The sequence below is a fragment of the Jaculus jaculus genome, chromosome 11, assembly GCF_020740685.1.
Source record: "Jaculus jaculus isolate mJacJac1 chromosome 11, mJacJac1.mat.Y.cur, whole genome shotgun sequence".
NCBI classification, from domain to species: Eukaryota; Metazoa; Chordata; class Mammalia; order Rodentia; family Dipodidae; genus Jaculus; species Jaculus jaculus.
The window spans coordinates 102656337-102684247 of NC_059112.1; the positions used below are offsets into that span (position 1 = coordinate 102656337).

General features: G+C 49.8%; 1 protein-coding gene across 1 annotated transcript; it reads right to left on the bottom strand.

The window, feature by feature from the left end:
* Nucleotides 1-6913: 6913 nt before the first annotated feature.
* On the bottom strand, nt 6914-13705 carry Rmi2 (RecQ mediated genome instability 2). Its single transcript, XM_045130426.1, has 2 exons — nt 13408-13705; nt 6914-8141 (listed from the first exon to the last, which is right to left on the bottom strand). The coding sequence occupies exons 1-2, from the start codon at nt 13703-13705 to the stop codon at nt 7993-7995; spliced, it is 447 nt and encodes a 148-aa protein (XP_044986361.1). The 3' UTR covers nt 6914-7992.
* Nucleotides 13706-27911: the final 14206 nt, after the last annotated feature.

A 27911-nucleotide genomic window follows, 5' to 3' on the forward strand; every position in this document is an offset into this window, starting at 1 on the left:
AACATGAAAGGGCAGGACCAGGACTGGACTCCAGGTCAGACATCTCAGTCTTTCATCACAAGCAAAATATAGGTCACTGTGGCTTCAGATGCATCCTGTTTTTTGGTTTTGTTTTGTGAGACTGGGTGTGTTTCCTGGAGCCCTGGTTGGCCTTGAACTTGCTATGAAGCTGAGGGTGACCTTGAACTTCTGATCCTCCAGCCACTGCTGGGATTACAGGTGTACACCATCACACCCGGCTTCATGTGGTTCTGAGGACTGAATCCAGGGCTTCCTGCATATTAGGCAAGCATCCGCCCACTGAGCCATATCCCAGCCCCTCCCCCCACCTCGAACTCTTTCTTTTTAGATAGCATCTTGCTATGCAGCCCACGCTGTCCTCAAACTCACAGTCCTCTGCCTCCAAATGTTGGGGCTACAGGTGTGTGTCCCCATGCCTGAGTCCCCCCCTTATCCTCTCAACAGGAAACTGTTCAGTAAGTTTGGACTGTGCCGAGGTTTAACACCTGACACTTCATGGCTGTGATCACTGAAATTTGAGACTGTCTCTTCTAGTTTCTTTTTCTCCTTAATCACTGAATCATATACAAGCAACCCAAGAGACAAAACACTCCTTTATTTCACACAGCCGCCCTTCTCCCCTTCTGCATTTACAAGAACAGTGCAGCAGAAAGAATTAGGGAACTCAGGCAATCCAAAACCAGCTAAATGAGGATTTCGCCTTTTTTAAAATAATGTAAAGCAGTTCCAAGAAAAGTGAAGTCACAGCCTAGGTTGCTTATTTTCAGTTCTTAGAAAAGAGCTAATTTCACAAGGGAAACTGCGCCGCCGGCACACCGGTCTGCCGGGCTGCTTGCCGATGAAAGGGCTTTGATTTGGCACCTGAGCACCAAGACATCCGGATGCGTTTCGCTTGGCGATGCGGGGAGGAAACAGCAGCCCCGCCAGTGAGAGTTCCGAACATTCAGAGAAACCGCAGGGCCCAGCTAGTGTGCTGAGGCCAAGCGCTTCCAGGACACGGCCACAGGCTCTTTGAAGGGACTGTCAGTGTCGGAAAAAAGACTCATCACACTCTCCTTCCCCGACGGGCTGTGAAGCCAAACCGCTGGCATTTCTCCAAGGGCGCCACTCACCAGGAGTTAGGCGAGGATGCATCTGGTCCCAGTTTTTCCAGCAGAGATGCAGGTTTCAAAGAAGAGGACCACACAGTAAAATAGATCTCAAGCGCAAGGTCTTAGGCGATTGCCCCACACCCAGATCAACGGCTACTCTGGGGAAAAATAGTCTTGTGACAACATTTTAACCTGAAAATTCTATAGCAGGGGTCCTGTGGCCTGAATCAAAACGTTATTTTGGGTTGGGGCCGTAGCTCAGTAGTAGAGCATTTATTTGCCCAGCATCCATGATATTCTGGGTTTTAAACCCAGTACTTGAAAAAAAAAAAGTATTTTTTTGCTTAATTCCAATGCAATGAAGAGCAAGTGGCCAGCTGCCCCAGCTATAGGAGGCCCTAAGGAGACAGGACTAAATGGAATGTGGGATGGTAGCAGGACACGGGGAAGAACTAAAGAAACCCGGATGATGGGCTGGGGGATGACTTCAGATCAAGCGCTCGCCACTCAGGCTGGAGACCCCGAGTTCAATCCTCAGATCCCACATAAGAAGTTGGAAGCTGTGGGAGGCAGAGCCATCCCACTCTGATGGTGAGGTGGGAGGTGAAGAACAGAGAATTTTCCAGAACCTCTTGGTGGGGCACAACAAAAAGAACAACAGTGTGAGAGCAAGAACCCCTGCCTCAAATGAGGGTGAAAGGCAGAGGACAGACCTAACCCTTGTCCTCTGACTTCCCTGGTCATCTGCACTTATACCCATCAACACCTGTGCACAGACATGCACACGCACACATAAATATGAAAAAAGAAACCCAAGTGAACTACAGACCATACACGTATAGACTAACATCTTTCCCTTTTCACATACGTGCCATACTAATCGTGGTGGTTTGAATCAGATGTCCCTCAGAAACTCATGTGTTATGAACACTTGGTCTCAGCTGGTGACAATTTGGGAAATGGAGCCTTGCTGGGGGGGGGGGTGGACCTTGAAATTTATTAACCTTTGCTTGCCACTTTTATTATTATTTTTAAAATATTTACTTATTGCAGATAGAGAATGGGCGCACCAGGGCCTTTAGCCACTGCAAACAAACTCCAGACACATGTGCCACCTTGTGCATCTGGCTTATGTGGGTATCAAACCTGGGTCCTTAGGTTTCCCAGGCAAGCACCTTAACCAATAAGCCATCTTTCCAGCCCCATTTTTATTATCTTTAAAATTTTTTTTTATTTAAGACAGAGTGAGAGATGCAGTGTTGTAAAAGAATGGACACACCAGGGCCTCCAGCCACTGCAAGCAAACTTCAGATGCATGCACCACCTTGTGCATCTGGCTTACATGGGACCTATAGAATCTAACCTGGGTCCTTAGGCTTTGCAGGCAAGTGCCTTAACCACTAAGCCATCTCTCCAGCACTGCTTGCCACTTTTAGTTTGGCTCACTCTCCTGCTGCTATTTCCCACTTGTGATAGAAGTGATGTCTAGCCTCTGCTCATCCCATATTTTCCCCTGCCATCACAAAACTATCCCATGACTAAGTCAAAATAAATCCTTTTTAATAGCACACCTAGTAGCCACAGACTGTTAGCAGGAAATTTTCAGTACCAGGGATGGGATACCTTGCAGTGAATTGTTGGCCAGAGAAGTCCCTGATGCCCCCAAAACATTACAGGCCATTGCCGAGGCTCTTGATTTCCCACCAGAAATAGATGGTAAGACCCTATTGCTGAAGACTCCACATGCTTGGGCTGCAGGGTCACTGGGAAACCAAGTTGAAGCTGGGCTGAACACCTCCTCCCTGTGGACCAGCTGACAGAAAGCTGGAAAAAGCTACACTGCATGCAGCCCTAGGGGAGGGGTTATCAGCAGCAATATACAACAGCGGACATTGCAGACCTAAAGTTTGTCCAGCTAGGCCAAATGAACCAATGGGTGCAATTGTGGTATGCCTGTTATGGAGGAAACCAACTGCTAATTGGACTGAAGGCCCGCTGCACTGGAGGTTATACATTCCTGGTACCAAAAACCTAATCAAAAGCCTGGGGCTGCGGAGGTCATGAACCCTGGGGAAGTAACACCTGCTGTTGTCTGGCTGAATGCATTTATTATGCTCACCAAACTGCCCTGTAAGCGCTTTTCTTAACGTTCATACCCATATACTAATGCTACTCTCACTTTTGGTTAGAGAAGTTTCTCTTTTCAGACAGCAGTGACCACTGGGATGACTCAAAAGGCACCATAGTCCTGAGAAGTAACAGAGCTGTGTTCAGCCTCTATCTCTATACCTTCCAAGGCTCAGGGTCCATTGTGGAAGAGGCTGCAGAAAGCATGTAAGAGCCAAAGGAAGGGTAGGACTGCTTATAATGCGACCTTATAGATACAAAATGGCCTGGATATCAGTGACCTTCCAGTGCCTAGTTCTACCTATACAGGACCCTGATAATAGGAGGAAAAGATGATGACATCAAAAGAAAAGAATTGAGAGGGGGAGGGGATGTGATGGGGGTGGATTTGTGAAGGAGAAATTGGAGAGGCAGGAATGATCATGGTTTATTGTCTATAATTATGGAAGTTATTAATAAAAATAAATCCTTTCCATCCATGAGCTGCTTTTGGTTGGGTATTTTTAAAAGATAGCTTATTTTTATTTATTTATCTATTTGAAAGAGAGATACAGAAATAGGCAGGTAGAGAGGGAGAATGGGTGCGTCAGGGCCTCCAGCCACCGCAATGAATTCCAGATGCATGAGCCACCTTGTGCAACTGGCTTAGAAGGGTCCTGGAGAATTGGGCCGCGAACCAGTGGAGTAGAGTCACTGCTGCTAGCTAGAGACCTGTGTGGCTTTCGGCCTTTTGGAACTGACTTGTCAGGGACTATGGGAGGATGTGAAACCTTGGTCTCGGAGAGGCCTCGCAGTGCTGAAGGCGGTTCGATGGACTATTCTGGGCTGAGTCTAAAGGACATAAATGCAGTCAGAACTGTGAGGTCGGTTTATGAAGGGAAGAAACAGCCTCGTCCAGGCTGGGCTAGAAGCAGTTTGTGTGTGAGAGGCTGGCTATGTTCTGCCTGTGTCATGAGACCTTGAGCCGGGTGGAGTCTACAAGAAATGGACTGGTGTTTTCAGGCTACGGACACAGAAAATGAAAGTTAGGCAGGAGATAGCAGCCCCGTTGAGCCACATCTGCTTCCAAAATTACCATCACTGAGATTGAGCCAGCTGCCGGGCAATGAGACAGAAGCAATCTGCTGACTCTTGAGAGACCAGAATGCTGAAGGAGTTGTCCCCTTCAACATGGGCTTTGTTCCCCCTCCCCCTCATTAACAACTTTGGCAGCCCACTTGGGGAGAATAACAATGCAAGAAAGAGAGGGTAGCCCTGGGCGTGGTGCCACACGCCTTTAATCCCAGCACTCAGGAGGCAGAGGTGTGAGTCTGTGGCCACCCTGAGAGAATACACAGCGAATTTCAGGTCTGCCTGGGCTAGAGAAAGACCCTACCTTGAAAAAAATAAAAAAATAAAAAAAAGAGAGGGTCATTGGGTTTACAACACAGATGGATGTTTGGAAATAGTCACTGGGTGACTATGAGGCAGGGTTGTTGGGAGTCCCTGTGTGGAGGACGAGCATGTGCTGCAGTGTTCTGAGGACTTTTGGAGATGCCAGGGCTATGGAAAGACTGCTTAGGAGATCTGTTGGTAAAGGATGGAGTTTTCTCGGGCTGTAAGCAGCCCAGCTGGAGGGGTGGAAATAAACCCCAGAGGCTTCTGTTAGTCACTGGTTAGAGATGTCCAACTTAGAGCTGCAGGATTTGATGTTTGCCCTGTTTGGTGTAGATCTTCCATTGGTTCAATTTTTCCTTGCTGTGCCCAATGCCATCTTCTGCAGCGTTACTGCTCACTCTGAGTCATTATGTGTTTTTGGTTTTACAGGCTCAGTTAAGGGACCTTGGACTAAGAGGATGTATGAACAGCGTGGGACTGACAAAAACCATGGGGATTTTTAAAGCTGGATGGATTTTGTTTTACATCATGGATGGTTATGAGTTTATGGGAGCCAGGGGCGCAATGTGGTGACTTGAATCAGGTGTCCTCCATAAATTCGTGTGTTCTAAATGCTTGGTCCCCAGCTGACTGCAATTTGGCAGCTGGAGTCTTGCTGGAGAGGTGTGTTGCTGACGGTGGACCTTGATGGTTTATTAGCCCCTAGCTTGCCAGTGTTACTTTGACGCACTCTCCTGCTACTGTTTTCTACCTGCTGTGGCAGAAGGGATGTCCAGCTTCTGCTCATGCCATGCATGCTGTCCCTGCGATCTCGGTGTTTCCCCCTTGAGGCTGTAAGCCAAAATAAATCCTTTCCTCCCATGAGCTATTTTTGGCAGTGTTCTGAGAAGAAGCTAGGTCAGGAATATGGGACTCTGAACGGATGTGCTCACGCACACATATGTGTGCACACACAAACACACCCACACACACCCCGATGCATCCAAGGCAGGTTGCACAGGCCCATCACCCCAGCTACTCAGGAGGTGGGGAGACTGCAAGTTTGCAGGCTTTCCCAGGCTACAGAGCAAGTTCAAGGCCTTAGCCCCTCTTGTGTCTCCAAGGGGGTAGGACCTTGTCCCACAGCTCTTCATCCTGTCCCTCCCCACTGTTAAGTGACCCAAGCTCATCTGAGAAAAGTCACCTAAAGACCACTTCAGAAATACAGGTTTCGGGCTGAAGGATGGCTTAACGGTTAAGGCATTTGTCTGCAAAGCCAAAGGACCCAGGCTCAATTCCCCAGGACCCCTGTTAGCCAGATGCACAAGGGAAAACATGTGTCTGGAGTTCGTTTGCAGTGGCTGGAGGCCCTGGCATGTGCCCATCCTCTCTCTTCCTCTTTCTTGTCAGATAAGTAAAAATAAAATTAAAAGAAAAAAAAATACAGGTTTAGCTGGGTGTTGTGGTATAGGCCTATGAACCAAAGCACATGGAAGCTGAGATAGGAGGATTTGTGTTCAAGACCAGCCTGGGCAACTTAGTGAGACTCTGTCTCAAAGTCAAAAGTCAAAAGGAAAGGCCTGATGCTATGGCTCAGCAGTAGGGTACTTGCCTAAAGTTAACAACGCCCTTGGTTCAACCTTCAACATTGAAAAAAAAAATTCCGAGTGGCTCATCAACGTTAATAAATGCTTCATACTCAAGAGAGATGTTCCTGGGCTAGGGATGTGGCTCAGTAGGTAAAAGCCCGCTTGATATGCATGAAGCCTTGAGTTCCTACCTCAGCATCGCATAAACTGGGCAGATTCAGGTATTATTGAGTTTGTAGTTTCTGCTCCTAGCAGGCAGATTTGGGCTAAGGGTGGGCATGTCACTGAGGGCAGGTATGAATTCCAGCCTAAAAGCATGCAGAGTGGGCTGGTGGGGGGGGTGCTGTGGTTTGGTGGGTGCTGGCTGGACTTGGTAAAGGGCCAGCTTCATCCGCCATTATGGAACTTGCCCTGGATCTGTAAGCCTGAAATAAATGCCGTTCTGGTCATAAAGTGTGTCTGGTTTGGAGGTTCAGCCTAGCAGTGTGGAGCCAATTACTGCAGTGACACACACCTGTAATCCTAGCACCTGGGAGGTGGGAGTGAGAGGATCAGAAATCAAGGTCAACTTCAACTACACCAGATCAGTGTGAGGCCAGCCTCAAGGACATGAGCCCTGACCTCAAAGATGTTCCAAATAGGATGCATTTACACTGGGAAGGTACTGTGTGTGTGTGTGTGGGGGGGGGGTGGTATAGGAGAATGCTATATTTTCTACAAACGTAAAAGTGATTTTTTAAAATCAAGTTTATTTAAAACAAAGAAAAACCAACTACAACATGTAAAAAAAATCTTAATGGTAGAATATCAGCAATCCAAGAAAACCCCTAAGCAATGCTTGGACATAATGTAAGCCCCTTGACTCCACCCATATTTAAAATCAAAAGACACATCCAGCATGGGTAAATAGCAGAGAACAGAAAACCAATAATCCCAACAAAAAGTCATTTCATGCAAATGGAGGCCAGGACTCTAAGCCAGTAGGCTGCTCCCTTGCTGTGGCTCACCAAAAGTTTTGTTAATGCCTGAAAGTCAGACTCCATCTTTGACTTTTATTTCAACAAGAAGTGCTGAAAATGTCTTAACCCCACGTGAAGGAAGGAAGCTGTCCTCACCTCCTGCACACACCCAGGGGAACCGGACCTGGAGGCTAGCACCCCAGGAACAGAGGGCTGCCAGGATCGCCCTCTTAGACTCCGCTGTGTGGAGGATGGGGAGCCAGGAGCCTTGATGGCCTGCGGGCCAACCTCATGCCCACAGCCACACTGTAATCCCGCTGGCCTTGACTGAGATTCAGGTTTTGCCTCACACAACAGGGGTGCAGCAGTAACGGAGGAAAATATCGCCACACACTGTAACATGAGATTGTGCTTTCGAGAGAGAAATGAACACACATAAATTAAGAAGAAAAAAAAGGAAAAAGCTCACAGCATCTGCTTTTCATCAGCAAAGAGAGCAAGAGGCATTGGGGGGGATGAGTTAACGGAAGTGTCTTAGCATTTACAAACTTCTGCATCTCGAGCTGGGGGTAGTGGCGCATGCCTTTAATCCCAGCACTGGGGGGCGGGGGTAGGCAGAGGTAAGAGGATCTCTGAATTTGAAGCCAGCCTGGGCTACAAAGTGAGTTCCAAGTGAGCCTGGGCTAGAGTGAGACTCTGCCTCAAAAATAAATAAGTAAACAAACAATCCACCTGCATCCAGCAGCTTAGCTCAACCAAAGCAATTATGAGAAAGTGTGAGAACTGTACATCACAGGATGCCGGGAATCCTCTCAGGGGGAGGGCTACTGAGCGACGGTTCCAGCATGTCTAGGGAAGATTCCGGTGCAAATCTTCCACTTCTAGTTCCCACATGATTTCATGGACAGGATTCTCAGAGAGATCGGTCATCTTCACAGCCTGAAGGCACGGCTCGGGGCTGCACTCCTGAACCACTCCCATGACCATCACATACTTTCCTGTGGAAAGAAAGCCGGGGTGATGATCATAGCAATGGGGGTGGGGACATGAGAACAAGGACAGAATCAGAGACCCCAACTTTCAGGGCCTTGATAAGAGAGGAAAACTGGATATAGGAAAAAAAAAATCAGGCTGGAGGTTGATTGATCCTCAGTCCTATAAAATTCCAGATAGCAGATCCTAAAATAAAAGCAGCCAGTGATCAAAATATATGCATATATTATTAACAAACAGCTCAGCATTTAACCTGGAGGATGGACACCAGCTGTATCTCTCTGCTGGCTTCCTTTTTTCTTCCTTTATTTTTTTGGGGTAGGGTCTCACTCGGAGAGACCAAATATAACCATTTTTTAAAAAGGCCCAGGTCTGACTTAGATAGAGAACTAGCTGGCCAATGTGCTGACCTTTTGCTTCTGTAAACTTTTCTTGCTTAATTGCTACCTTTCCCCCTAAAGTTTCTGAGGAATCTCCACTTCAAGGACATTGCAGAAACACTCCACTGTGGTGGTGGGGGGGGCCTCTGACCACCTGCTTAGATAACAAACTGAGGAATCTCTACTTCAAGGACAATGGAGATGACTTCATCTGCCTGGAGTGCCCCTAGCTCCTGCCCCCAACTTTACCACTGAAACCCCAAGCCAATCAGAACTGTTTAAATCAACCAATCATGTATCTATCCCCTGCTTCTTTGTTCGAATTCCTATATGAACCCCTTCCCCCAAAAGAAAGGGGCTCTCTCCCTCACTACCGCTGTGCTGGACTGTAGGGACGTAGCCCAGGCCTAGGCTTGCAATAAAGAAACCTGCTGCTTTTACATTCAAGTGTCTCGGCTTCTGTGACAGTTCTCTGGGTGACTCTGGGTGACCGGGGGACTTGGCTCCTGGTCAGGGGTCTTGGCACAACAACTCTAGCCCAGAATGACCTGGAATCCACAGCAATCCTCCTTCCTCAGCCTCCTGCTTCCCAGGACCGTGGGTGTGAGCTCCCGCACACAGCTCTGCTTTTCTTTTTCTGAGACAGGGTTTCGTGTGGCGTGGGCTATGTAGGTGAGGGTAACCCTAAACTGGTCTCCTGCCTTCCACCTCCTGAGTGTCAGGATCACAGTCTCGCCCCACCACACTGGTTCATGTGGAGCTGGGGTGGAAGCCAGGCTTTGCGCACCACTCCAGGTAAGCATTCCGCTATCTGTGCTACACCCCCAGGACAGCTGCATTTTTTTTTTTTCCAAGAAGGAAAGAGACACAGAGAAATATGAATGTGTGCACCAGGGCCTCTTGGTGCTGCAAACAAACTCCAGATGCATGAGGCACTTTGTGCTTTACATAGGTACTGCAAAATGCAGCCCTGGCCAGCAGACTTTGCAAGCAAATGCAGCGGCTAAGTGTCTCTCCAGCCCCCACGGCGACTTCTGTGGTAAACACAATCGTCAGGCAGACAGCGAATCGGGCCCATGGAATGTAAGTGGCTCCCACATCAGTTAGGATTGGATACCTGGCCCCAAGGCAGGAGCAGACAACCCAAGCTTTTGATTCTTGTCCCTTCCTCAGTGGCAGAACCAGTGGCTGGCCTCGGTGCACAAGTCTCTTTCTTCAAAGCCACTTCCTGACAGCTGCAATGCAAATCCAATTTTCCCTCCATGTTGCCAAAAGAAGAGAAAAAAAAAAAAAAAGGCAGCATCTGCAAGCTTGCCCCCCACCACACACACACTGAGCCATTGTTCCAGTCGCCTGGGACGGATCCGGACACCTCCGGTTTTATCCCTCCGGTTTTATCCCGGCCACTGCTGCGCACACCCAGGCCAACCAAGGGAAGGGCAGGCTGCCACCAAGATGATCTAATGACATCTCATTAACCGCTATGCTTCCCATTCCCTTGGGGAAGTGACTCTACTTGAAAGAGCGACTTGGCCAGCCATAAACCACACAAGATACAATTGTGTAAAAACGTCCCGCCGAGGGTTGGGGAGGCCGGCAGCCAGCTCCAAATGCCAGCTTCCAACATGAGAGACGAGTCTGCACATGGCTACAGGGCTGTGACTGGGGGAGCCAGGTCCTGAAGCTGCCCCTAGCCCTTTGATGTCCCACCCTGGGGCAGGGGAAACGCAGGTGCGTGTGTCTGAATGTCTCCAGATCCTACCCAGGTCCCTCAGTGACAGTGCCAGCTTTGAAAACATGCCGGCTGGACTCTAGTGCCAGCGGAGATGGAACCCTCAGAGTGGCAGAGCGGAAGGCCAGGCGAGGCTGACAGCCCTTCCCCCCACGCTCGGAGCCAAAGGTCGGTACACAACCCTTAGGGGACTGGTCCTGCGCGGCCCACCAGTTCTCTCCACGCGGCCTCCTCCCACAAACCTTCCCGGGATCTGGAAGTCACCCTCCCTTGCCCTGGCCGGTCCCCTTCCAGCCTCCACTCTCCCAGCCCTTCCACCCGCCTCTACAGCATGGTCTAGGTGACACTGCCTCAACTCCACCTGCGGGATGGGAGCAACTGGGGGGACAGGGAGTCTTCGACCCCAGAAGCATCTTTAGCCCCACCTCCATGCTCAGGGCAGCACAGTGGAGGACCAACACCAAAGCAGTAGGCGCCAAGATGGCATAAGGAAGGCATGTTATTACAGACAACCAGCCTCTTCCACTGCTGCCCTGTGGTGCGCCGGTTTGGTTCCCCAGCTCCAGGCCTGTGCTCACGCTGTTCAATGGAGCTAGACAAGTCTCCTGCTACCATACACTGACGCGGTGCACCCCAGTGACATCACAGTCCCAAGCCTTCCCTGACCCCCTTAAAGGCTGGACCACGCGTGCTGCTGCATCCAGCATTTATAAACTCCCCACAGTAACCTCCAGATGAACCAGAGACGGATGAGGACAAAAGAAACCCTCCTTTGTTCAGCAGCTGGAAACCAAGGGCCCCTGAGCCACTAGCAGCAATAGTACCAATGACACACACTGCGGCAGCTAGTTTGTGAGCTTCTGTATAGGACCTTTTTTTTTTTTTATTTTTTAAATAAAGCAAAGGACATTATTGAGAAAAGGGTGGAAAAGCCCCAAAGTGTCAGGGCAGGCATGCTTAGGACTTCAGCCAGCGACCAAAAGGAAGATGGGGATTAAAAAGAAAAGGTAGGGCCGGGCATGGTGGCGCACGCCTTTAAGCCCAGCACTTGGGAGGCAGAGGTAGGAGAGACAGAGGATATGAATATGAGCATTCCAGGGCCTCCAGCCACTGCAAACGAACTCCAGATGCATGCGCCCCCTTGTGCATCTGGCTTACATGGGTCCTGGGGAATCGAACCTAGGCCCTTTGGCTTTGCAGGCAAACGCTTTAACTGCTAAGCCATCCCTCCAACCCTGGGACTGCAAATTTTTTTAGCACTAAAAATGCCTATAATCCCAGCACTCAGGAGGCCAGAGGTTCAAGACCAGCCTGGGCTACAGACCCTGCCTCAATACAACAATAAAAATAATAATTTGGGGGCTCGAGAGATGGCTTAGCGGTTAAGGCATTTGCCTGAAAAGCCAAAGGATCCTGGTTCGATTCTCCAGGACCCATGTAAGTCGTATGCACAAGGGGGTGCATGCCTCTGGAGTTTGTTTGTAGTGGCTGGAGGCCCTGGCATGCCCATTCTCTCCCTCTCTTTCTGCCTCTTTCTTTCAAATAAATAAATAATAAAGTATATTTAAAAATAATAGTAATTTGGGCTGGGGAGATGACACAGTGGTTAAAGTCACTTGCTTATAAAGCCTGCCAGCCCAGATTCGACTCTCTGGCACTCATCATGTAAACTCAGACACACAAAATGGTACATGTATCTGGAGTTCATTTGCAGTGGCAAGAGGCCCTGGAATACCCATGCTTTGTCCGTTTCTTTCACAAATAAAGATATATATTTTTTAAAGGATACAGGGGCTAGGCGTGGTGGCACACGCCTTTAATCCCACCAATCTGGAGGCAGAGGTGGGAGGATCGCTGAATTCAAGGCCACCCTGAGACTACACAGTGAATTCCAGGTCAGCCTGGGCAAGAGTGAGACCCTAGATCAAAAAAAAAAGAAAAAGAAAAAGAAAACAAAGGTACAAGGCTGGGGAGATAGCTCAGCAGTAAAAGCACTTGCTTGCAAAGCCAGATGGTCCAGGTTCAATTCCCCAGTACCTACATAAAGCTAGATGCACAATGTAGTACATGCATCTGGAGTTCATCTGCAATGGCAAGAGCCTATTGTGGGCCCATACTCTGTTAAAAAAAAAAAAAATACAAAAGCTGAGGCTGCAGACATAGCTCAGTGGTAGAGCTATATCACTTGCCCAGGTTTGATGCTTAGCACCCTCAAAATATATGAATAAGTCTATTCATCAAAACTAAATAAGTAACACTAATTTTAGTTGCCAGGCCACATGAAATGGAGCATCCACCTGGATTTGCATCGGCTAAAGCTGGCTGGAGCTGTGGACAACAGTGGGGGCAGGAACGGAAATGGTGCTGTGTTAAGGTCAAGGCCAATTTGAATGCACATAAGAGCAGGAATTACTAGCTTTGCTCTGGAGAATAACATAACAAGAGAGAGCTAGAGGAAGAAGGAAGAAGGGAGGGAGAAACAAAGCTCAGAAAAGGTAAAAGTCAAAAGTGCTTTAACCACTCAAGGGAGATGCAGGCCTAGGAATTCAACCCAAGTGTGAATCTAAGGCAGGCCAGGCCAGACCCTTGACCCATCCCACATCTCCATGCAACGGGAGATTCTGTAAGCAAGAAGGATTCTTGAGGTGATGCAAGCTCTGCAGACCTTGTCTATCTGAGCCTCATGCCTGTGTGATGACAATGTGCTTATTAGGACACCAGATGCCCAATGCCTGACTCTTGAAACAAGTACTTTTTTAAAACATATTTTTATGGGACTATAGAGATGGCTTAGCAGTTAAGGCTCTTGCCTGCGAAGCCTAAGGACCCACATAAGCCAGATGCACAAGGTGGCAAATGGGTCTGGGTTCCTTTGCAGTGGCTGCGCCCATTCTATCTGCCTCTCTCAAATAAATAAAAATACTTATTTGGGAGAAAAAAAAGATAGAATGAGAATAGGCGCAACTGGGCCTCTTGCTGCAGCAAAGGCAGCTCCAGACGCAAGTGCCACTTTGTGTATCTCGGCTTTCCATGGGTACTTGGGAATCGAACCCGGGGCGAGACAGGAAGGAGGTAGGAGGCGGAACGGGAAAAGCGCAGCACTTCCGCTCGCTGGAGGCCGAGGCCAAGTTCCAGGCGCGGACGGGCCCCGGGCGTTACCTGGGAGGAGGCAGGGCCGGCCGCGCGGCACCCGCTCCAGGCCGCGCACCGAGAAGACCCCGCTCGGGTCGCGCAGCCGCGCCTCGCCGCCGCCCGCCGCCAGCACGGTGCCCTGCATCCACACGGCCGCCAGCTCCAGCGGCCCGCGCCCCGCCGCCGCCCGCGACAGCCGCCACGCGCCCGGGCCGCCCTCCGCGTCGCGCCGCAGCTGCTCCGCCAGCACTTTGAACGGCGGCGACGACGGCAGCCGCACCGTAGCCGGGCCGCCGGGACACGCCGACCGCTCGGCCGCCGCCATTTGGCGCCCCGGCCGCTTTCCCGCCAACTTTGACCGGCAGAAGGGGCTGGGCTGCGGCCACCAATCAGGAGCGCGCTGGCTGAGCCAGCCAATGGCCAGCGTCGGAGGCGGGATTTTCGGGGGCCCTAACCGCCTTCTCCAGCGGCCGGGAGTGCGCATGCGTACATCAAGTTACGCCCCGCCTCCAAGCTAAGAAGCTAAGAATGAATGGATTCAACGGGATTAAAGTAAAAGTGCTTCAAAAAAAAGACAAAAAAAACCAACTTATTATTTTTTCTTTGTTTTTTTCGAGGTAGGGTCTCACTCTAGCCCAGGCTAACCTGGAATTCACTATGTCGTCTCGATCTCATGACAATCCTACCTCTGCTGGGATTAAAGGCGTGCGCCACCACGCCCGGGCTGAAACTTATTTTTTAAGATGAGATCTCCCATTTTTTATTTATTTTGGAGAGTCTCGGCCCTACCCAGGGCCTCCTGCCCATGCAAACGGACTGCAGACACATGTGCCACGCTGTGCAGCTGACTCTCCGTCTGTACTGGAAATGGAACTCAGAGCGGCCGGCTTTGTAAGCAAGCGCCTTTAACCACTGAGCCATGTCCTCAGCCCCCCGGGGATTTCTGCGCAGCAGAAAACTTGACTGGCATGCCTGGTGCTTGGTTCAGTACCCAAGAATTCTGTCTTTCAACGCATGTTGAAAATTTGGCATTCTTGGGCTGGAGAGATGGCTTAGCGGTTAAGCCCTTGCCTGTGAAGCCCTTAGGGCCCTGGTTCAAGGCTCGATTCCCCCCAGGACCCACGTGAGCCAGATGCACAAGGGAGTGCACGCGTCTGGAGTTCGCTTGCAGTGGCTGGAGGCCCTGGAGTGCTTATTCTCTATCACCCTCTTTCTCTGTCTGTCGCTCTCAAATAAATAAATAAAAATAAACAAACAAACAAACAAAAAACAACCCTTGGCATTCTTGAGGGTTGAATTCAATTCCCAACACCCATGTACAACCAGGCACAAAAACAGCACATGCTTCCGGCATTCATTTGCAGCAGCAAGAGGCCCTGGAATGTTCATACACATGCAGCCCAAGTACATAAGAAATTTTTTTTTAACTTGGCTTTAATCCAAATCACCTGGAAAGTTACTGATGTACTTCCTTCAGTATTTTCAGATTTGATCCCAGTGAATACTGAAATGAGTGCAGAGCCCATGACTGGGAATGATTAAAACTGAATCAGGAAGGGAGCACTGTGGGCATGATGGATGTGTTAATGACCCTGTCCATTACTACATGTCCAAGTATCAAAGCTTCAGTGTCCTATCAATACATACATCAAATGAGTCAATCGGATATATATCTATTTTAAAGAAGAATGGGAAAGATATTGGGTACTGTGGTCTTCTATTATTTTTATTTTAACATGATAAAAATAATTATTTACTTTCAAGCTCAGAGAGAGAGAGAGTGGGGCATGCCAGGGTCTCTAGCCAGTGCAACCGAATTCCACATGCATGTGCCACTGTGCATCTAGCTTTATGTGGGTACTGGGGAATTGAACTCTGGTCATTAGGATTTGCTTGTAAATACCTTAGCCACTGAGCCATCTCTCCAGTCCCCTAATAAGATAATTCTACAGTGGAAAGAATGTTTTAAATGTCTTAAAACTAATAATTACACTACCAAAGACACCTATAGACCATATTTAAAAAAAAAAAAAAACGCCACCATATCATGGAGGAAATACATATTTGCTGGAGAAAATTTAGAAAAAGAACATCTAAAATAAGAAGAATGCTGTACAACACACTCAGAAATATCCACTGTCAACTTCTGGGTGTATTAACTTACAGGATTAAAAAATACATAAGTATATATTTTTGTACATTATTTTCTCTTAGTAATTGACATCGTTCCACATCAATAAACGGCTAAGTGCTTCCTCTTGAACAACCACATAATATTCTATTTGTTTTATATTTGGACTTTGCCTAAAGCAATTTCCAATTGTTCACTTTTAAAATATTGGTAAGTTAAATCTTTCCCGATATGGTGATTACACCTTTAACCACAATGCGTGCACGTGCACACACACACCATGCATACATACACACACCATACATACATACACACACCATACATACATACACACACACACACACAAGATGAAGTTATGTGGCCCAGCCTCTTCTGGCCCCATTCCTCCATTTCTACAATGCCCAGCCATCCTGAAATACTAGCAACTTCCTAAATACTTTCTGTTCTTTCCCTTCCCTGGGTCCTACTTGAAATGCTCTCTCTCCAGTGTGGGGGCCACACTCTCCGGATGTGCTCAGATTTTGGTTTTGGGGAGATTACTCGGCCAGCAGCCTGTGGTAGGGCATGAGAGGAAGGGGAATCAGGAGAGTAAGAGAACAGGGGATCCCCAGGAGCCCGGGCTTGACCCCAGCCACTTCCTCATACTTCTCTAGCCTTGGGATGCCTGGGAAAGGCCAGTGTGGACTCCAGGCATGATGGAGTTAGGTGCTCTTGGTTATCCTGGCTTCTGGCTCAGCCCAGGAACCTGTTAGTCTGCAGTAGCAGATGGAGGTGTAGAGACCAGCCACCCCAGGGCGCTCCTGAGCAAACGCCACCTAGCTTTGACGAGCCTCAGTTTCCTCAGCGCTGCTGACCTTTGCCAGGGTTGGGGACTGGGGACGCTCCCTGTAGAGTCCTCAGGAGAGACCCTGACTCACTAGGCCTCTGACACTTGCTGAATAGCATGTGAAGGTTGGGTGCTGCAGGAGGCCCATGAACACGGAATGCCTCTGGCTTGGTGTGGTGGCGCACACCTGTAATCCTATCGCGTGGGAGGTAGAGGCAGAGGATCAGTTCAAGGTCAGCCTCAGTTGCATAGCAAGTTTGAAGCCAGTCTGGGCTACATGAGATCCTTTCTAAAGAAAGAAAGAAGGCTAGACAGATAGATTAGCAGTTAAGGTGCTTGCCTGCGAAGCCTAAGGACGCATGTCCAACTCTCCAGATCCCGTGTAAGCCAGACACACAAGGTGATGCAAGTGTGCAAGGTTGCACATGCACACAAGATAACTCACATGTCTGGAGTTCGATTGCAGCAGCTGGAGGCCCTGGAATACCAATACTCTCTCTCCCATTCTCTCTCAAAAAAAAAAAACAAAAAAAACAAAAAGAGCCAGGTGTGGTGGTGCATGCCTTTAATCCCAGCACTCAGGAGGCAGAGGTAGGAGGATTGCCGTGAGTTCAAGGCCAGCCTAAGACTACATAGTGAATTCTAGGTCAGCCTGAGCTAGAGTAAGACCTTACCTCAAAAAACCAGGCGGAAAAAAAAAGAGTAAGAGAAAGCCGGTCATGGTGGCACACGCCTTTAATTCCAGAGTTTGGGAGGCAGAGATAGGAGGATCGCTGTGAGTTCGAAGCCAGCCTGAGACTACATAGTGAATTTCAGGCCAGCCTGGACTAGCCTGGGCTAGAGTGAGGCTCTACTTCGGAAAAAAGAATATGTGAGAAAAGGAGTAAACATTGCCCCCAAAGTGTCCATGACTTAGACACTCTGGCCAGCTTGTCCTCTGCCATAGAAAACCTCAGATCAGTGGAGGCCTAGCTTTGAAAAAACACATTTTCCATGCTATAAAAAGGGCCCCGGGGGCTGGGGAGATGGTTCAGTGGATAAAGTACTTGCCACACAAGGATCCCCAGAACCCACATCAAGTTCAAAACTCAGATCCCGCCCCCAACAAGGTGGAAAGTGAGGGCTGACAGTGGGAGATCCTCTGGAGTACTGGGGTGTGCATGCCCCCCACCCAGACACACACAAGAAGTGGTACCAGACTCCTTGTCCCCGAGCCCCTGATGTGGTCTTGTTTATCTGCAAATTCCCCTGGGGCATAAAGCAGAAAGTGGGACCGATCTTCTCAACCTGCCACAGCCCCCTTTTCTGGTAATGACCCTGATTCTGGGAAAGTGAAACTGATCCAGGCAATTGATGCTGTGCCTCGCTGCCCCTGTGCAGAAGAAACCCGAGAGACATCGCTGCCAGATGAGGCCGCCTCTGTCTTGGGGAGCAAAGGGGAGGGAATACTAGATGTGCTCAGGGGCCCCTCAGGGCAGTAGGGGCGCTTATTTTTGGGGGGGGCCAGGGAGAAAGACACATTAACTATCTGCTAAGGCCCCAAAGTGGTTCTTGCAAGCAAATAGGGATGGGTTCCTGACTGCCCTGGCTTTGTGGGGGATGAGAGCCCAGTGCAGAGAGAGGCACATGCTACCCCTGCCGAATACTGGCTCTGGCCCGGCTGTGAGCCCAACCTTACAACACGGTGACACTCTTGAGTGGACCCAGCTGGGAACAAGGGAAGTGTGAGTGGCCAAGACTTTTTTTTCGAAAAGGCTGAACCGAGGGGCCGCAGCTGGGGGACTGGGAGACAGAATTTGCATGAACCTGGGGCCTGGGTTCTGAGTACTGATGTGTCAGCTGTCCTCAGGGACCTGTGGGCCAAGGCTTGGCCGCAAGGTGGTCAGGTAGGTAGGACACTGGCTGCCAGGGCAGGGGGCTTGGGTCCAGATGGCATGACCTGGTGAGCCCTGGGCCCACTGGGGAAGGAGTCTGATGTGTGCATTGGCTCTGAGCCACATCACCCCATGGACAGGAATGGTGTGACCCCATTTCACTGAGGGGCAAGACTGAGTCTGATCATTTTATCCATTTTTTCATCCCATAGGCATTCACTGAATGCCGGATGCTGGGGTGCAGCTGCAAATGAAACTAACAAGGACCCTGACTTGTGACTTTTACCGTCTGTTAGGGGAAAGTGCAGAGCTAGATGCGGCTTGGGTGACAAATGCGTGCCACAGGAAGAAATGAGCCAGTGAGGGAACGGAGAGGAAGCTTTTTAGGGAAAGACTCCCTTCGCTGAGATCTGCGGGAGGAGAGGACCCGGCAGGCTGAGGAAGGGTGCTCCGGGCTGCAGAAACTGTGAGTGCAAAGGCCCTGTGGTGGGAATGGCCTCGGTGCTGGGTGCAGAGAGAAGGGGAGGAGCCAGTGGTGACGTCAGGCAATAGATGGACCCAGGGATGGGCCTCTCAAGACTGGAATTTGTTCCACACACAATGGCAGCAGGTGTTGTCTGGAGGATGGAGTAGGGCATGATGGAATTTTCCTTCTCAGCAGGTGGCCCTGGTTGCTGTGAAAGAAAGGAATGGGGGTCAGGAATGTAGGAAACTTTGGCTGTGGTGATGGGAGCATGGGATGGCAGGAGCGGAAGTGGCTGGTTCAGTCCACCTCTTGACCCCATAAGGGGCACCAAAGATGAGATGCAAGAAGATTCTATGCTTGGAGGCCTGGGTGACTGGGTACGTGCTGGGTACGGTCTGAGCGAGGACGTCCTGTTGGGGCCTGGCTGTCCCTTCTCCCCTGACATCCCTTCCTCCAGGAGGCCCAGCATGACTGTGCCTCTACCTCCCCTTGCTTCTCGGACCCTGGCCTCATACTGCTTCCCACCCTCCCCAACATGTGCACCCTGTCCACCTCCAGGTCTGTGCATGGCGTCCTTCCTAGTCCAGTGTTAGGCAGGAGGTTAGCTCTGGGAAGGACTGACCATCTGGCTCTGTGGTGTTGAATGTAAGACGCCACCCAAAGTGTCATGTGTTTGTGATGTAGCTTTGTACTTGATCCTCAGCTGGTCTGGAGCCTTTGGGTGATGGAGCCTCGCAGGAGGAGGTGTGTCACTGGGGGTGGGCCTTGGGATTTTGTTATCCAGGCCAACTTGCCAGTGCCAGCCTGCTCACTCTCTCTCCTTCCTCCCTGCTGAGATGTGACCACGTGAGCCAGCTGCGTGCTCCTGCTTTCCCCACCGCGATGACACATCCCCTCAAAACTACAGGCCAAAACAAAACAAACCCCTTCCTTCCCTAAGCTGTTTCTGGTCCAAGTGTTTTGTCCCAGTGACAAGAGGGTAATGGCTACAGGCCCCTAGAAACAGGATGTAAAGATAGCTGGTCGTGGTCCACCCGAGCCCTGCCAGCCCAGAGCTTAAGAACCAAATGTAAACCAGGCGTGGTGGCACACACCTTTGATCCCAGCACTTGGGAGGCAGAGGTAGGAGGATCACCGTGAGTTCGAGGCCACCCTGAGACTCCATAGTGAATTCCAGGTCAGCCTGAGCTAGAGTGAGACCCTACCTCGAAAAACAAAAACAAAAACAAAAACAAAAAAAAATCAGTAGACAAAAAGAAATAATATCACTGAGGGCAGAAATGAATGAAATAGGAACAAAATAAATAGGTTGCTTCTTGGCCTTTTGTCTAAAATCATGTGTTTAAAAAAAAAAACAGCCTGGCATGGTGGCACACATCTTTAATCCCAGCACTCGGGAGGCAGAGGTAGGAGGATTGCCTTGAGTTCGAGGCCACCCTGAGACTACATAGTGAATTCCAGGTCAGCCTGGGCTAGACTGAGACCCTACCTCGAAAAACCAAAAAAAGAAAAAAAAAAAAAACTACAAAAAAAAATCAGTGAGGAGCTGGAGACATGGCTTATCAGTTCAGGCACTCACTGCAAAGCCTGACCTCACCAGGCTGCGGGACCTCGGGCTGGCCCACAGCCATGCCAATCCGCACACCCAGGCCGGCCAGCACGTTCTGCCTCAGGGACACAGGACAGCAGTTCCTCCGTCCTTCTGCCTCCTGCCAGGGAAACTGCCCTGACCCTTCCCTGCCTCAACCACATCGGGCCCCAAGAGCCACACACACGGCTGCACTTCACACGAGCATGCCTGTGCCTGCAAAGCCCTCTGCTTGCTCCTCATGCACCCTAAACTGCCTGCCCCCTCACGCCCTCTCCCCAGCACCCACCTAGGGGCTTGCCCGTCGTAATTGTTCGTATTTCTTTTTTCTTTTTCTTTTTCTTTTTCTTTTCTTTCTTTTTTTTTTTTTTTTTGGTTTTTCGAGGTAGGGTCTCACTCTAGCCCAGGCTGACCTGGAATTCACTATGGAGTCTCAGGGTGGCCTCGAACTCACAGCAATCCTCCTATCACTGCCTCCTGAGTGCTGGGATTAGAGGTGTGTGCCACCACTCCTGGCCCCGTTTTTTTTTTAATATTTTATTTTTATTTATTTATTTGAGAAAGAGAGAGAGAGAGAGAGAGAGAGAGAGAATGGCTTCCAGCCACTGCAAACGAACTCCAGACACATGTGCCACCTTATGCATCTGGCTTACATGGGTCCTGTGGAATTGAACCGAGGTCCTCTGGCTTTGCAAGCAAGTGCCTTAACCACTAAGCCATCTCTCCAGCCCTTGTTCCTATTTCTTTATTTTTATTTACTTTTTAATTTTTTTATTTACTTTTTTGGGAAACAGGCAGAGAGAGAGAGAGAGAGAGAAAGAGAGAGAATGGGCGCACCAGGGCCTCCAGCCCTTGCAAACGAACTCCAGATGCATGTGCTCCCTTGTGCATCTGGCTTACGTGGGTCCTGGGGAATTGAACCAAGGTCCTTTGGCTTTTCAGGCATGCGCCTTAACCACTAAGCCACCCCTCCAGCCCTCTTTACTTTTTTTTTATTAAATATTCTTTATTTGTATGTGTGATGTGTATGTGTTTGCGTGCGTGGATGTGGGGCCTGGGGCTGTCCTAGGCTCCACCTGGCTCCCCAGGGCTCCGTGCAGCTGGCATCTCCTGGGACAGGAACCCCTTCTCCTGGCCACGCCGACCTGCACCTAGACAGGAAGTGAGAATCTAGAGGAGTGCCTGCCGTGCATCCAGTCACCTAGTGGAGTAGTGACATAAAGCCAGCATCCCCACAGGACAATGTCCACACTTTTTTCTCAGTCACATAACAGCTGATTCAGACCACCCACACACTGGCTCCCCTGGGTGTTACTCAGCTGCATGGTCCTTCAAGGAAAGAGACTAAATGAAAAAAAGAAAAAAACAAAAAGCAATGAATAGAGAGAGGCAGCGCAGGATGAGGGTGGCGGGGCAGAGACCAGGCAGGGCAGTAAGGCTGTGTGGTCATCCCCAGGTAACAGGTGGTCAGGGCCCAAGAGGGTGAGAGACCACCCCAGGAGATGCTGGGATCATCCATGACAAGGGTGGACGCTAGAAAGTTCCCGAAGGCGGGCTGGAGAGATGGCTTAGCGGTTAAGCACTTGCCTGTGAAGTCTAAGGACCCCGGTTCGAGGCTCGGTTCCCCAGGTCCCACGTTAGCCAGATGCATAAGGGGGTGCACACATCTGGAGTTCGTTTGCAGAGGCTGGAAGCCCTGGCGCGCCCATTCCCTCTCTCTCCCTCTATCTGTCTTTCTCTCTGTGTCTGTCGCTCTCAAATAAATAAATAAATAAATAATTTAAAAAAAAAAAAAAAAAAAGAAAGTTCCCGAAGGCCTTCCCTAAGGCGGCGATACCGCAGCTCTGTTCTACCACGGTGGGCTCCCTTGCAGCTGTGCTCCCACTGCTGGGAACTTGTCCCTCCCCCACGCCGTGGAGCACAAAGCAGTTGGCTTTGTCACGTGTTCCGAGGCAGGTGGGGCTGCCCAAGTATGTGTGTTAGGTCCCTGGGTCCCTCTAGCCCATGGACTTGCAAGTGACCGAAAGAATGAGGAGGGGAGGTCTGGCTCTGTGGGTGGCCTGAGTGAATCATTAGCATCGAGTTCATCTTTGGTCAGTCAGTCTTGCGTTGGGTTTTCTGGTTTCCATATGTGATGATTAATCTTGTCAATTTGACAGGATTTAGAGTCACCATGGAAACAAATCTCTTGGGCATGTCTTTGAGGGATTTTCTAGATTAGGCTAATTGAAGTGGAAAAATTCCCCCCCAACAGGGTGAATGGACAATAGTCTATCTACAATATATATAAAATTAAATTAAAAAGAGGAGGACTGAAGAGATGGCTTAGTGGTTAAAGTGCTTGTCTGTGAAGCCTAAGGACCCATATTTGACTCTCCAGATCCAACGTAAGCCAGACGCACAAAGGTGAGGCAAGGGCAAGGTCGCACATGGCCACTAGGTGGAGCATGCATCTGGAATTCAATTACAGTGGCTGAGGCCCTGGCACTCCAGTTCTCTCCCCCGCCTCTCTCTCTCTCTCTCTCTCTCTCTCTCAAATAAAATAAAAAATAAAAAAAGGGAGGAAACAGGGGAAATGGCTTAGGGGTTACAGCATTTGCCTCTGAAGCCAAAGGACCCGGGTTCGATTCCTCAGGATGCATGCAAGCCAGATGCACAAGGGGGTGCACGTGTCTGCAGTTCCTGTGCAGTGCCCATTCTCTCTATGTGTCCCTTTCTCTTCTCTGTCTCTTTCTCTCTCATAAATAAATACATAAAATACTTAAATAAAACAAAATAAAATACAAAAGATGGGGAGACAGCAAGCTGAGCATGACCATCCATCACTCTGCTTCCTGACTGTGGTTAGGATGTGACTTGCAGTCTCCTGTCCCTGCGGCCAGGCCCTCCCTGACATGATGGACTGTGGAACCCCAAACTGTGAGCCAAAATAAACCCTTGCTCTTCATGTTGCTCCTGTCAGGCATCTGGTCACAGCAAGACAAGTAATACACCATGTCACTTCATGTTGTTCAGTTCCCTGTCCATGTAGCCCCCTCAAAGCATCTGTGTGCATGCATGTGAGTGAGTGTGTGTGTGTGAGAGAGAGATCTTTTTTTTTTTTTTTTTTTTTTTTGATTAGGGACTCATTCCAGCCCAGGCTGACGTGGAATTCACTCTGTAGTCTTGAGGGTGGCGTTGAACTCATGGTGATCTTCCTACCTCTGCCTCCCGAGTGGGTCTTGGGGAATTGAACCAGGGTCCTTTGGCTTTGCAGGCAAATGCCGTAACCACTAAGCCATCTCTCCAGCCCCTTTTTGTTGTTTTGAGACAAGATCTCATAAGACCCAAACAGACCTAAAATGGCTATTTGGCCGAGGATGACAATGAACTTCTGATCCTCCTGTCTACACCTTTCAAGTGCTGAGATTATTGGCTTGTGCCCCTTGCCTAGCAATTGTGCCATTTCACAGGTGAGAAAACTAAAGCTAAAAGATTTGTCTGAGACAGCAACAAAGTGGGGACATCAGGATTTGAACTCAGTCTGATTTTGCAGCCTCAATTAATTGTAACCCAACTCTCCTAGCAATGAGCAACACAGACTATCTGAGACAGCAACAAAGTGGGGACATCAGGATTTGAACTCAGTCTGATTTTGCAGCCTCAATTAATTGTAACCCAACTCTCCTAGCAATGAGCAACACAGACTATCACTGAGCAAGCTAGCTTAAGACTAAAAGCCACTTCCCTTTTTTTTTTTTTTTTTATAAATTTTTTATTTATTTATTTGAGAGCGACAGACACAGAGAGAAAGACAGATAGAGGGAGAGAGAGAATGGGCGCGCCAGGGCTTCCAGCCTCTGCAAACGAACTCCAGACGCGTGCGCCCCCTTGTGCATCTGGCTAACGTGGGACCTGGGGAACCGAGCCTCGAACCGGGGTCCTTAGGCTTCACAGGCAAGCGCTTAACCGCTAAGCCATCTCTCCAGCCCAGCCACTTCCCTTTTATCCTGTTTATTCAGCATATGTGGTGTGTGTGTGTGTGTGTGTGTGTGTGTGTGTGTGTGTGTGTGTTTATATGGGTGTTCAAATGTGTGTGGGTACACATGCCTGAATGGGTGCATGTGGACATGGAAGACAGAGGTCAATGTCTAGTGACATCAATTGTTCTTTACCTTAGCTTTTTTTACTTTTATTTTTATTTATTTGAGAGAGAGAGAGAGAGAGAGAGAATATGAATGGGCATGCCAGGGCCTCCAGCCACTGCAAACAAACTCCAGATGCATGTATCACCTTGTGTATCTGTCTTATGTGTGTCCTGGGGAATTGAACCTGCATCCTTTGGCTTTGCAAGCAAGCGCCTTAACCTGTAAGCCATTTCTCCAGCCCCTCCACCTTAGTTTTAATATAAATAATAATAAATATTAAATATGATAAATATAAAAAATATATATATTGTTTTGTTTTTTCAAGGTATGGTCTCACTGTAGCTCAGGCTGACCTAAGAATTCACTATGTAGTCTGAGGGTGGCCTTGAACTCACAGCTCTCCTCTACCTCTGCCTCCCAAGTGCTGAGATTAAAAGCATGCACCACCACACCGAGCTTAGTTTTAAAATATTATTTATTTATTTATTTAATGGGGGGAGGGAAGAAGCATGCCAGGACCTCCAGCCACTGCACACAAACTCCAGACATATGTGTCACTTTGTGCATGTGGCTCACGTGTGTCCTGGGGAATCGAACCTGGGTCCTTAACTGCTAAGCCATTTCTTAACTCTCCACCTTTGTGTTTTGAGACTGTGAATCGAGAGCTCACACATTTGGCTCATCTGTCTTGCCCAGGGATCCTCCTGTCTTCAGCTCCTCAGTGCTGGGATATGAGCAGGCACCGTGGTGCCTGGCTTTTCCATGGGTGCGAGGGATCCAGATCCAGGCCCTCGTGCTTTCAGGGCCGAGCCACCTTCACAGTCCTCCTCACTCCCCTCCACAAAGCCAGACCAAGCACCCAACCGTCATGAAGGCATGGGGTTCAAGTAGAAACTCCCAGCATGGGACAGAAGCCCACCTCCTCCCTTGTGGCCCCAGATCCTGATTCCCAGGGCTTCCCGTAGGCTCTGCGCACATTCACTGCGAGAACAGGAACATTGGCTCTACCCCTGCACAGTGCTTATGTGAAGGCACAGCCCCACTGCCTTGTGGGTGGTGGCTCCCGTGTGAATGGCGAAGCACATGCACACCCATGCTGCACCACAGGGCACACATGTCTTTAGCTGTTTATGACCGGATGGGTGTGCTGAGTCACCTGGCACTTGATCTCTCCGAGAGGTGGGGCCACCAGTCTGATTTTGACCTTAGCCTTTACAACGGGCATTCTTATCTGCCAGCCTGGGCCAGGACAGGAGACAGACTGGGTGCCTGGGCATCTGGACCCTTGGATGAGGGTTTAGGGGAGGTGCCCAGTGAAAAGAAGGCTGGATCTTTCTAGGAAACAGAAAGTGAAATCCTAGCAAGGGCTGACAACACCGGAGGCCCTGTGGAGCCAGGGACCTGTCTGGGCCTGGGCTGCTCTCCCTGTACGACCTGGGCCATAGCCTTGTCCCTGTTGGCCTCTCATCACTAGCTGTGAGACTCCAGCTTTGCCTGCCACCAAGGCCTGCGGGCAGCAGGCAGCCCACAGGTTAAGTGCCTAGTCCAAGGAGGCACAGTGAAAGAGGGACCTCTGAGATCTTGTCACTGCATGGGCTCTGAGCAGTGACTCTTGATAGGTGGTATACTCCAGCATATTCCCTGGAGACCTTATGTAAACACCTGTGCTGGCCTGTCCCAGGACAGGATCAACCAGGATCCAGGGTTCCGCATTTCTTCCAAGCTCGGGGCCTGCCAAGTTGCCACTTGGTGACAGTACTCTGAGAGCTTCTGACACATGGAATCTACAACATTCTCAAACAAGCTGATCAGGGTTTTCTCACTTCATCCCATAAGGTTTGTTGCTGTTCATCTGGACGCTGTGCTCAGGCTCGTGACTTGGGAGGCGGTATGAATGTGACTCAAACCACACAGCTTGCGGCCACAGCTTCTCTACTGACTTTGGCAGCAGCAGTGGTACCAGAAGGAGAACCCCGAAGGGGCGGAGTCCAGCTACAGCTCACTGGGAAGGCTGCTTGCTTGTTATACATGAAGCCCTGGCTTCCGTCCCCAGCACTGCATAAACTGAGCATGGTGGTGCATGTCTCTAATCTTAGCATTTGGGAGGTGGAAGTAAGGGAATCAGAAATTGGAGGTGGGGACTGGAGAGATGGCAGTTAAAGCGCTTGCCTGAGAAGCCTAAGGACCCAGGTTCGATTCCCCAGTACCCGTGTAAACCAGACGCACAAGGTGGCCCATGCATCTGGAGTTCCTTTGCAGTGACTCGCACACTGGCGTGCCTGTTTTCTCTCTATCTGCCTCTCTCTTTCAAATAAATAAAATATTGAAAAAAACAGAGAAGTTGGAGGTCAGTCTGGGTGACATAAAACAGGGCAAAACCAAGTGTGTGTGTGTGTGTGTGTGTGTGTTTGTTGTGCACACATGCGTGATTGTTGGGGGCAAGAGGGGGTAGGCAGGCAGTCTGGGTCCTAGATACTTGGGAAGCTGAGACAGGACAATCGCTTTGGTCCACACATTGAGAACCAGGCTGAACAAGGCAGCAAGACTGTCTCAAAAACAAAACAAATCAAGCAAAGACAGAAAGAAAATGTAAATGCTGTGACGGAGCAAATGGCATCCCTGGTTGGGCTGGGACATTGTAGAAAGAATGAAGACATTTACCGAGTGAGGGGGCCACACACAGCCTCCAGCCTTGTGGTTCCACTTTTGTGACTATCCCAAGAGAAAGGCAGCTGCATTTGTCAAAAGACGGGCACAGGGCTGGGCGTGGTGGCACACGTCTTTCATCCCAGCACTTGGGAGGCAGAGGTAGGTGGATCACCATGAGTTCGAGGCCACCCTGAGACTACGTAGTGAATTCCAGGTCAGCCTGGGCTAGAGTGAGACCCTACCTTGAAAAGCCAAAGAGTGGCACAGGATGCTTGTGTCAGTGCCGTTCCTAAGAGCTGTGGCCGGGAGTGAAACCCAGTAACAGCAGAATGGATAAACAAGGCTGCTCTAGTCACTTTGAAGAGTACCACACAGCAATGCACATGCACACACGCATGTGTGTGTGTGTGTGTGTGCATGTAAGTGCAGTGATTAACTGCAAAGAAGCAAGGCACCAGACACAGGAAGCCCGCATGCCACATGCTTTTATTTCTACAATGTCCTCTTGGGACAGGAGAGTCGGATCTCCAGGGCCCCGAGAGAATCAGGGAGAGACGGTGTCTGGATCGGGCTGGCCACCATCTAGTGTGACAGGACCTGCCGGAAGTCACCCCTACTTTCCGGCTGGAGCCAGACCCACACTAATGTCCAGCTCACCCGTCCAGATTCGTCAGCCACAAGCCATCAGCAATTCCAGGATCCCAGCAGAATGTCACATGTCCATCTGCCTGGACAGAATTATCCATCTGCCACGCTCAGGGGGGCACCGGCCCCATCCTCCACCACCCTCTGCCTGCTGGGCCTGTTCTGATCTTCCTTCTTTCCTTACACAGAACCTTTGGGGTTGATCCTGCTGGTCCCCACTCCCAG